The sequence below is a fragment of the Homalodisca vitripennis genome, chromosome X, assembly GCF_021130785.1.
Source record: "Homalodisca vitripennis isolate AUS2020 chromosome X, UT_GWSS_2.1, whole genome shotgun sequence".
NCBI classification, from domain to species: domain Eukaryota; kingdom Metazoa; phylum Arthropoda; class Insecta; order Hemiptera; family Cicadellidae; genus Homalodisca; species Homalodisca vitripennis.
The window spans coordinates 13,700,488-13,711,934 of NC_060215.1; the positions used below are offsets into that span (position 1 = coordinate 13,700,488).

Here is an 11,447-nt window from a genome sequence, read left to right on the forward strand (position 1 = left end):
CGTCAGAACTTGAGGAGACGACCATCCATAACAAACATATCATAGGCAGTGTCCAGACTATCTGTGAAGTTATTAGTATTACGTCTTTGACTACAATATGTATAAAGAGAAAATATAGAGATGAGGTGACATATACAAAACTACGGACAATAGAAGCCAGTAACAGATCACTGTAGAAATCACTGGCTTGGCCTACAACATCACAAAGCAATTGGTAGGCGATCATGAGACAGTTGATCCTGTCATTGACGTTACGATCGTGATTGTGACGTAGATGCGGTGGATTCCGTTGTCGCATTGACTGTCTATAAATATCATTGTGCACTTCTTGTGTAATCTTCGTGTTGATCATTCTGAATTTTTCGGCCAAGCAGCGAGTGACGGGTTGAAAATGGATCAACATACAAGTTTGTCCACAGTGCATTATAATGAAACAAACAGATACTAAGATATTCATTATTATAGTTGTCTGATTGTCTTCCAAAGATAAGATAGTGGGTATGCGTACTAGAGCTATCAATAGAGCGGCTTTTGAGGTGACAATGAGAGTGGTAGACTTCACACTCAGACCATATGTTGTTGTCGCCACTTGCAGGTTGCGATCTAACTTATTCAGAGCGTTGCAGACGTCTAGGAACTTTGAGTACTTCCTGCTATAGTTATTACATGTTACTACTTCTATTAATATATTAGAGACCGATAGTACAGTTGAAGTGAAGAGAGCAGTGTTTGACTCTTTATTATGTAATTTAAAGGAGAGTCTGTTTGTAATGATCATGTAGATGTTAAAGCCCCAAAACGCTGTTTGAAATAGAGTCACAATCAAGCCCCATCATAAAACTACTGGTGAAAATGTCAGCTTTTTGTTTCCTGACAGTTGTATCGTATACTTCAGAGGGAACCTCATAAATACTTGGCAAAAGAAAAGGTCTCTTTCTGAAAGAACACTCATATTGACACGAATACCGTAAATATCACAACATAAATTGTTCTTCAAGCTTTACGTTTATTTCAATCATTGGAAAGGGTACACTTGCCGGAATAGTGGTAAATAGCTAGCGTAATTTAAAGGTATTTTTTGAGTTGAGTAAAGAATAATAGTTTTCATAGCGCCAACACTATTATTGGAGTTAATATACAAACTTATACATAGTGTTTGTGCAAATCACTGTATTCTTTGAATTTTTTAAATATAATACAGTAAAGCAATTTTTGTTCTCCATTTCTTTTCTATTGCTCTCAATATGAATGTATTGATCAATGTTGTGTTAACAATGCAGAGTCAAGAATAATGCACTTGTTACACGTGCAGCACACTTCATCATAGCATTGTCCTATTGTAGTATTCACAATAATAAGTGTGTAGTGTTGAAAGGATCTACTGTTTATTGAACCTATTAAGTTTTAAATCAAAATATAAAAATATCAGTTCTCCATCACCAACGTTTTATATATTGGTTTAATAGATTTGTTAAGTAAATTGTAAATATGAACATGTTAGTTGACAAAATCAATATAAAAGTTCATCAACACTAACACTACTTGTAACTTTCAATATTAAGATTGTTACTTCGTACATTAGTATTTCTTTTCAAGATGAAAATTCAATTTAAATATTATACAGTAATTTTCACTTGGTGCTATCAAGAGTTTGTTTGGTGTTTTTTTATATATATATATTTTGATTATATATATTCCTGTAACTTAGCTTCCATGGAAAACAAATTAAGCAACCTTAAACAATTTTGTAAACAGGTCTAAGTAAATAGGCTGAAGTTAAATATTTTTACGGCTTGCGTGAGGGAAATCATTCATGTCATGTTTTTTAGCTTAACATGAAATTATATTTGAAATTTTGGGAACTATTTCTTCTATGAAAAAAGCAAATGGACTCACAGTTTGATATCTATTAGGTTCAGCAATAGTTTCGGCAAAATATTAATTACAATTCTGCGTGTGAAATTTACTAAAACACATTTGTATGGGAATTAAACTAGCCATCTAGATAGTATACTTTAATTTCTGTAAGCTTAATGTTATAATAGGGAATCTTGGATACTAACATACGCTATAAACACGCTCTTTTGTTAGACTTGAAAGTATAAACTTCGTTAGTGGGACTAATCTAAATAAAATATAGCATTTTTTTATTTACAAAGATCTATAATTTATATTTAAAACGTTTTCAAGATACGAAGTAAAGTATATGTTAAATATTATACTTCCAATTTTAGTTAAATTAACAATCTGCATGAACTGCTTAGCACAAAATAAAGTCTGGTAATTGTATACATTAACACCGCTAACACTACTCATGTAGTAGAGATCTCTAATGTACAAATTGCAATACTTTGGGTCTTGTATGGGTTGGTGAAAATTTAAATTGTTACACGTAGCTCTTGTGATATATAGTATTGTCTATAACCAACAATTTACAATAGATATTTGGAAGTGTCTGACACAATAATTTGTTTAATTTATAGTAATGCGCTCCATTTCATAACCGCATTTCATAATCGCAGCCATTGTGTTTTTGCCATCCAGTAACAAATTGGTGGTGGTCAATTAAATGTTTTATTAATTTTCTGTCCATGTGTTTCTCTTTTCGGAAAAAATGACGCGTATGCTTTGGAGTATTTCTGCAAATTTATGCCATACAGATTTATTTACCAATCGACCTACGTCCATGGTAATCAGAAATGATGAATTAAAAAGTAAAATCAATTCCTTTTTCTAAGCGTCAGGTGCACGTTAGCTTATATATATATATATATATATATATATATATATATATATATATATATATATATATACTTTTATAGTGTTTACACCTTTATGCATTTTATCGAAATGCTTAAATCGTCTTCTTAATAGATGAAACACCATTTGTTATTAGAATAAATATGAATAAATCAGATCTTTTAAATTATGTAATTATAGCAAATCATATACTCAAGTAAAGAAACATGGTACAGTTTTACAGTAAGTGTCAAATATTACTTTGATTTACTATTATACAATCTTCGATATTTGGTTGTCATAATACAATTTTTCTCTCATATGTTTTTGTAGTAAAGAACTGCCCTGCCTAAAAAATGTTAGTTTTAAATTGACTTTAAACAGAACAATGGCATAAAAATGTGAAATTAATAAGATTATTAAGATTTCCGTTTTTAAGATTTAGCTCTTTTCAATTCTGTTAAAAAATACGTAATATTTATAAATATATTCTGCTATAAATAGTTCTATATTTCTAATTAGAATCAATTAGATATTTATTATTCTGATATAAGAAGTTAGTGATATTATCAATCGTTATCCATCAGGGGAATAAACCCTTTAGACTAAAAGATCGACAAAAAACATTTTAATTGTAAAGACCTTTAAAATAACTTCTACATGATTTATTTTAAGTGTTTAATCAACAATAGTGACTTTCCCATATAAACCTTTTTTAACTTAAATAATAATAATAATAATAATCGTCTTTATTGCGTCAACAATTTTTACATTGCATGCATGCGTCAAGTACATTCATAATAAGATACAGTTCCATTGCAGTTATTGCTATTTAATTTTATAACAGAACTGGGGGTTTATTTTTATTCTTGTTTCAATAGTTTTCAATAATTTTCATCCCAGCAACTCAACATGAACTCTTCAACGGAGTAAAACGCCTTTGACACCAGGAGGTGTTTTAATCGAGATTTGAATAGTTTAGAATCAATGAGATGTTTTATTCCCTCATGCAGCTTGTTTATCAGTTTCACACCAACTTGGGACGGCAAGTGTTCAAATGCACTCGTTCTATGTTGAACAATCCGAAAGTTGTCCCTGCCTCTTGTCTCGTATTGGTGGACGTCACTGCCTTGGATCAACTCGCATTTAAGTCGACAGTATAGAACGACGTCGAGAATATAGAGACAGGGTAAAGTTAACAATCCAAGCTCTCTGAAGGCATCTTTGCACGACTTTCTGAAATTCAATTTGTAAATAATTCTGATAGCTTTCTTTTGAGCTCTAAATACTCTTTCGAATTTGTATTTAGAACAGCTGCCCCACAATCTCAAACCGTAAGACAAATATGGATGTATCAGACCAAAGTAGGCAGTTTTTAATACATCAATAGAACAGAATTTTGCAAGGTTACGCAAAACATAAATGCCAGAAGCAACCTTGGAGCAGATGCTGTCAATGTGAAAGTCCCATGTCAGTCCTCGATCAAGGTACATTCCAAGGAACTTAACGGATTCGGCCTCTTCCAAGAGAACATCGTCCATCATTACTGCGGGACGATACTCCTGTTCTTGTCGATGCCGAAGGCAAAAATTTATTGAGTTTGATTTTGAGCTGTTTGTTTTCAGATTGAGTCTTGAGAAATGTTCCATGCATGAATTTAAATCGATAAATGATTTCACTTCAAGATCAGTTTTATATTTTGATTTAATACAGAGAGTCGTGTCATCAGCATATTGAATCACCTTTCCATTCTGGATTGATGTATTCAACTTGTTGACATAAATAAGGAAGAGAACTGGCCCTAATATTGATCCCTGAGGGACACCATAGGGCATTTTGACCCTATTAGACAGAGCATTCGCAATCCGTACGCATTGTTCTCTATCTTTAAGATACGACGAGAGCCAATCGTACGGCAAACCCCTAATACCACTAGTCCATAACTGGTGCAGCAGTGTCGCATGATGCACAAAGTCAAAGGCTTTGGAGAGGTCGAGAAATATGCTCATAACACGTTCTCTTTTCTCCAGGCCATCGACAACATTATGAATAAGTTCAGTTACGGCATCGATGGTCGATTTGTCTTTCCTAAACCCGAACTGTTCAGTACAGAGAATTTCGAAGCGGTCATAGAATTTTTCAAGCTGATTGAGGAAAGCTTTTTCAAAAACTTTGCTAAGAACTGGGAGGATAGAAATTGGACGATAGTTGCTAGAGGTGCAAGGATCATCTTTTTTGTAAACTGGAATCACAGTGGATATCTTTAGTAAGGACGGAAAGACACCATGTGCAAACGAGAGATTGATTAATTTTGTGAGTGGTGTCAAAATATGCTTAAAGCACTTTTTGATTAACCACACAGACATTCCATTAATGTCACAAGACCTCTTAGGTTTGAGATCCTGCATGATACGGGCCACCTCCACCTCACTCACAGGACGAAGGAACATGGACGAGGCCGATCTAGTCAATAACCCTCCGCAGGGTATATTCTGATTCAAAGAACTGTCTTTTCCAGCAACAGTTGAAAAGAAATCATTAAACGCAATTGCCACTTTTAATGGATCATCAATAATTTTGTTATTAATTTTAAGTTTCGGAATTGAAAATTTTGAAGTATTTTGTTGTTTTGTGTTTAGGTTAATTATATTCCAGGCGCTTTTTGAAAGATTATCGGATTGTTTTATTTGGTTTTCAACGTCTCGTGCCTTGGCGTTTCTTATGGCTTTGCGGTAATCCTTTTTGAAATTTCGAAAAAAGCGTTTGAAATCCTCATTTTCAGATTTAACATATATTGAATGATAAAATTTTAGTCTTTCTCTTGAATCGAGTATACCCTGAGTAATCCAGGTATTACTCTTTTTCTTATTACGTTATTTAAAATTTTTGAATGGACAAGTCAAATTTAGGCAGTGAGTTAAACAGTCGAAAAACGCGTTAAAGGCATCCTCCACCCGCTCAAAGCAATCCAGAAATTCCCATGATGTTTTCATTAGAAACTTCTTAAAAAGCTCTATGTTTGCCGGCTTTAGATCCCGTTTTCTTTTTATTGACGGAGTTTCAAATTTTGGGTTATGGTGTAATATTACGGCTTCCTGTGCGTAGTGGTCTGAGATGGCCGCATGTATGACAGAAACAGAACAGTCTATTACGTTAGTAATGACGTTGTCGATGGCTGTACTCGACGAAGCGGTCACTCGAGTTGGCGAGTTCACGGACCAAATTAAGCCGAAAGAAGTGAGAATATCCCGTAGTCGCTGGGTCAGAGGTTTGTTGTGGTCTAACACATCGATGTTGAAGTCACCGGTAATGATGAACTTCAACGATTTAGAATTGAGAAAATTTAGTAAAGTTTCAAACTTTTAAAAAAAGTTTTCGTTACATCCATTTGGGGATTTGTATAAGCCAATCACTATAATTTTGTCCGCGGAATTTGTATCAATTTTAATTCCCCCCACCTCAAAGTCTAGATCACAGCAGTAATCGATCCTGAAGGGTCGAAATTTCAATCGTGATTTGACAAAAATTGCCACACCACCTCCATTAAAATTTGTTCGGTGAAAAATTGTAGCCAATTCATAATTGTCAATTCTGAACATAGAGACAGTCTCAGCCGTGAAGCCATGTTCAGAAACAACAAATATGTCGGGGTGCAGCTCTTCTGCCATGAGCATTAGCTCATCAACTTTATTGGTGGCAGACTGCGCATTTTGATGCACGACGGAAACTGCACGAGTTAAATTTGGAATTTTGTGAATTTGATTTTGTTTTGCTTGTCGTTTTTTGTCTGGTTTTCTGAACTTATTGTACCCCAATTGTGTTATTTTTATTTTGTTTTTTGACACTTTAGAGGAAGTCAGTTTTTTTGCTCCGTTGTGTCTGTGATGGTGCTTGATGGGCCGACTTGTCGCACCGGTGAGCGGCATTTCACTGCTTCCGCAAAGGATTCATTCAGGAGTGTGCGGGGCTCAGATGCGGATAAATCCATCTGAAATAAATTAAAATAATAAATTACAAGAGAGACGGATAATCCATCCTAAACCTAAACATATTGCAAATAAATTGTTCCCTGTCATGTATCCAATCTATTTAAAAGTCCCCTGCTAATAGAACCTCACAGCTATGGCGAATGTTCATTCCTGCCTCCTTAGACATCATGGTAAGACTATCGCTAGCAGTTATACCTAGTCGTGTTCCTAGCTGTTTCCCTCAGTAAAGCAAGGGAAACATCTATTTTCTTTAGCATCTTTAGCAATCCGTCATACATGATATTCCACAAAAGCGGACCAAGAACAGAACCCTGAGGTACTCCTCCTGTAATGTCATACTCCTTTTGACCATTCTTCGTGTCGTATTTTAAGAATAAGAATAAGAATATTTTTTATTCCAAGAATGCTGTTAATGTATTTACAATATTATGATGGAATAATACTAGCTATCTTATCAAGTAGTGATAGCTAGCGCAAACAAAACTTTACAATTGAGCGAACAATTTCAGTCAGAGTTTTTATCTAATCATGATAACACACTGGTCACGGTGCTGCAGCACTCACAATCCATTACACATACCTTATCTCACCGAGTATACACTAAACGAAACACATTTCCTTGACTAAATGTAGTAGTTGATTTTACATATATTACTTCCTTATAATAGATAACATCAATTACTATAACGTAAAATGTAATTATTGCTTAATAAATCTATTCGAAAGAAAACCTTTATGTTACACAAAATATAGTTAAGTATTTTTGAATTAAGAAAATCATTCTAAATTAATTTTCAACACCCCTCAAGACATGCTGATAAACATTCCACTTACATCGTCTTTTGTGAGTAACCATTTCTTAACTTTAACAAGAAACTGTTTACAGTTTTTATTGTTAATTTTGATGAAATTTGGTAACTGATTGTAGAGTTTTGGTCCCAAGAATACAAAGCTTTTTTTGAAAATTGTTTTATTAACTTTAGGATGGGTGCAGAATCCTTGTTTTGAATTTCTAGTTTTATTATATGTCCTTTCAACACCGTAATTCCCACTTCTATTAAAAAACACTTTTAAAACTTTGTAAATAAATAAATGAGTCAAAGGTAAAATCTTTAATTGGCTAAATAAGGGGGCTGCGGAAGTACGTTTGGGTTTGAATGATAAAATTCTTACAAAATGATTTTGTGTTACGATTAACGGATTGATAGTCGCCTTGTCTGTCCCTCCCCAGTTTTCAATGCCGTAATTTAATCTAGAGTCTATGAGTGCAAAATAGAGGACGCGCATTAATTCCGAACTCAATATATTTCTTAAGAAATAAAATTGTCTTATATTTTTCCGGAGTTTTGACTGAAGTTGAGAAATGTGAGTTTTCCATGAAAGTCTATTATCTATGTATATACCAAGGTACTTTATTTGATTGACTTGCTCAATTTTGACACAATTACAGTTTTGGTTTACTGGGTAACAAAGGTTATTATTGTGAAATCGTAAATCTAGGTCAAAGGAATAGCCTCTAAGGTCAAAGTTTACAAGTTTTGTTTTGGATGCATTAATTATCATTTTGTTTTTATTGCACCAATTTCGAAGTGTTGTGAGATCTTCATTAATTTGTGTCCAGATGGGAGCCCAGTGCTTGTTTGAATAACGAAGTGAGACGTCATCCGCGAATGCGCTGATTTTCCCGTGCATGGGCATATTTAATAAACTATTTATAAATACTAGAAATAATGGAGCTGAAAGCACGGATCCCTGAGGGACACCTTTTGTTACAACTTTAGGTGGGCTTAATAGCTTTTGGATGCGGACTTGTTGTGAGCGTCCAATAAGGTAGGTTTTAAACCACCTTAAGGGTACTCCTCTAACTCCCGCTAATTCTAATCTTGTTAATAAAATTTCATGATCTACAAGGTCGAAAGCTTTTGAAAAATCTATGAATATTCCCGATGATTTGTTACCATCATTAAGGCTGTTATAGATTCCTTCTGTAAAATCAGTAATAGCTAATTCAGTATTCTTTCCTTTTGTAAATCCAAATTGTTTAGGGCTGAAAAAAATTTTGTTTGTTCAAAAATTCGAGGAGTCTTAGTTTCATAGCTCGCTCAAACACCTTGGATAGCACTGACAACAATGCAATAGGCCTATAGCTCTGTAGAGCATCCCGCTTTCCGTTCTTGAAAATTGGTATAACAATACTTTGTTTTAACTTGGTAGGAAACTCTCCCGATAAGAAGCTAGCATTGATCAAATGTACAAGAACGTGAGCTATTTCTGGGGAAATTTTCTTTAACAGCTCAACTGAAAGAGAGTCACAGCCCACAGATTTTTTGTTTTTTTAAGGAATTTATTATTTTCAGAACCTCTTGTTCACATACCGGATACAAGAACAAGCTATTTGTTTGGTACACGCAGCCGGAGGTGCCCACGCCATCAGTGTCGGGCGAGTCTGCCAACAGTGATAGCGGGGCACTGATGAAATATTAGTCGTTAAACATGTTTGCCAATTGTTGTGGGTCCTCTACATTGTTACCGTCACTGTCTTGCACACATGTTATCGGCCGTTTATCTCGCCTATCAGTTAGGCTGTTGACCAGCTTCCACTGCTCAGAACTATCACCATTACATGCGTCAAATAATTTGGAGTAATATTTGTCTTTTGCCTTGCTAATATTTAAATTTAGTTTATTTACAAACGAATTAAAGTATGCATTAAAATTAAAGTCGTATGGCCTTTTTTTCTTTAATTTAGCTAGCTTGTTTCGCTTTTGTATTTTATCTAATATAAATTCGTTTATCCAAGGACTCTTAAATTTTGCTTTTTGATATTTCCTTTTGATATCTTTCGTTTCTTTACTAAATAAAAGGGCCTCTTGAATGACATTATAAAACTCAATCAATGCTCTATTGACATCATACTCATTTAACAACGAATTCCAATTGTAAGTGTTTAAAAACTGCTTTATTTTATCAAAATTTATTGTTTCGCATTTCATAGTAGAAAAATTATCTTGCGACACTCTTCCAAAATTATCGTCTTTTATTATTAAAGCTAATAAATTATGATCAGTAATTTCTGTTTTAAAGTTTCCTGTTATAAAGATATTTAAATTTTTATGTCTAACAAAGATGTGGTCTATACATGAGGAAGAATCTGAGGATATTCTAGTGTAGTTATTAATAAAAGGAAAAAATCCATTATTATACATCAAAGAAAGATATGTTTCTACTTCCGGTTTGTCTTTTTTTATACATATATTAGCGTCACCCAGATATATAGCGTTAGTCGATAGTCGCTTTAATAGTGGTTCCAATTCTTCAATAAGGTTATATTCCGTGTAGCTTTGTAGTCTGTACACACAAAAAATATTAAATATTGAATTTTGTATCTTTATCTCTAGAACTAACACATCTGCAGATCGCATTGTCATAGATTTGTTCTTAGCATTAATTGTATTCCGTACAAAAGCTATAACACCGCCACTTCGGTATATTTCGTTACAGTTCGCAAAGATAGAATATCCCGGAATTTTATATAAACAAATTTCCTCCTCAAAAATCCAAATTTCTGTTAATATAATTAAATCAATTTTGTAGTCCAGTTTTGCTAAACTGGCTAGTAGTATATCGAAATTTTGCCGGAGACTTCTAATATTTATGTGGATGCAACTAAACGTGACTTTAGGTGAGGCAAAAAAATCTCTGTTTAAATTTTCGAAATTCAAAACATTATTTTCTTGTATAATATAATACTATTCTAATTACGTAACAAAAATATACTCAATCTACTAGATGTTGACTATTGTTACATTATTTACAACTGTGTACTGTTCGGGTTTACACTTACATGTCTCTTAAGACTTGCCTCACTGATGATCTTGATGACTCTGTGGCCGACGTCCTTTCGTGCGAAGATCTTGCCATCTCTGGTCCACACGAACTTGTATCCTTCGTCCCTTGCAGCCTCCTTGGTCTTGGAGAGAAGTTTCTTGTTGGCAGGTGAAAGGTGCTCGTTAACAAACACCTTCTCCTTCGGCAACATGGGGTTGATTCTGTCAGCTGTCAGGGGTCGTGTCGCCTTGAAGCCGCTGATCCAAGCCTCCTTGTCTCGCCGGGACTTGAACTTCACAACAATGGGAGCCGCTCGCTTCTTGTTGTAGCTGGGGACCCGATGCGCCGCCTCTACAGACTCCTCCTTCAACTCAACACCAATGGCCCTGGCAACGTCCGACAGCAGAGTATCCAGGTTTTCGTTTCGGGACTCAGGAACACCGCTAATCTCGATGTTTGAGATCCTTGAATATTGTTCTATGTCTCTCATACGAACTTCCAGGTCTTCTACAGTGTTGCGCAGCTTCTCGTTTTCTTCGTGAAGGCGTCGGGTTTCCTCCTTCGCACTCTTTAACTCTTCCTTCATCTCCTTCATCAAGTCGTTGGCAACATCCATTTTGCCAGAGAAAAACTCTAGAGAAGCTTTGAACTCCTTGAACTCTTTGCTATACGAATGTAGCTCACTGAATACTTCACTTTTGAAAGCATTTAAGGTTGAAATTAAAAAATCTTTGGTTATTGACGTAGCTGAGGTTTTTATGCTACTTACAGAATCTTTGTCACCTTTGCATATATCACACATCCATTCACGCTTAGAACGGGTCTTGCTTGGAATACAGGTATTGTGCACTACTGCACCACACTTTCCATTACAACTGATACTGCTCTTTT

General features: G+C 34.7%; 1 protein-coding gene across 1 annotated transcript; it reads right to left on the reverse strand.

Annotated features, from left to right (window-relative positions):
- Nucleotides 1-6,595: 6,595 nt before the first annotated feature.
- Nucleotides 6,596-11,172, reverse strand: LOC124369370. The gene is made up of 2 exons (XM_046827361.1): nucleotides 10,573-11,172; nucleotides 6,596-6,727 (listed from the first exon to the last, which is right to left on the reverse strand). Exons 1-2 carry the CDS (start codon nucleotides 11,170-11,172, stop codon nucleotides 6,596-6,598), a joined length of 732 nt encoding a protein of 243 aa, XP_046683317.1.
- Between the last annotated feature and the right edge of the window lie 275 nt (nucleotides 11,173-11,447).

What these genes read in the sequence shown, in the direction of transcription:
- LOC124369370 (XM_046827361.1), bottom strand. Translation starts at nt 11,172, where the DNA reads ATGGATGTTGCCAACGACTTGATGAAGGAGATGAAGGAAGAGTTAAAG. An exon ending in AGGCAAGTCTTAAGAGACAT is followed by an intron (nt 6,728 to 10,572) that starts GTAAGTGTAAAC and finishes AATTTATTTCAG; the next exon opens with ATGGATTTATCCGCATCTGA.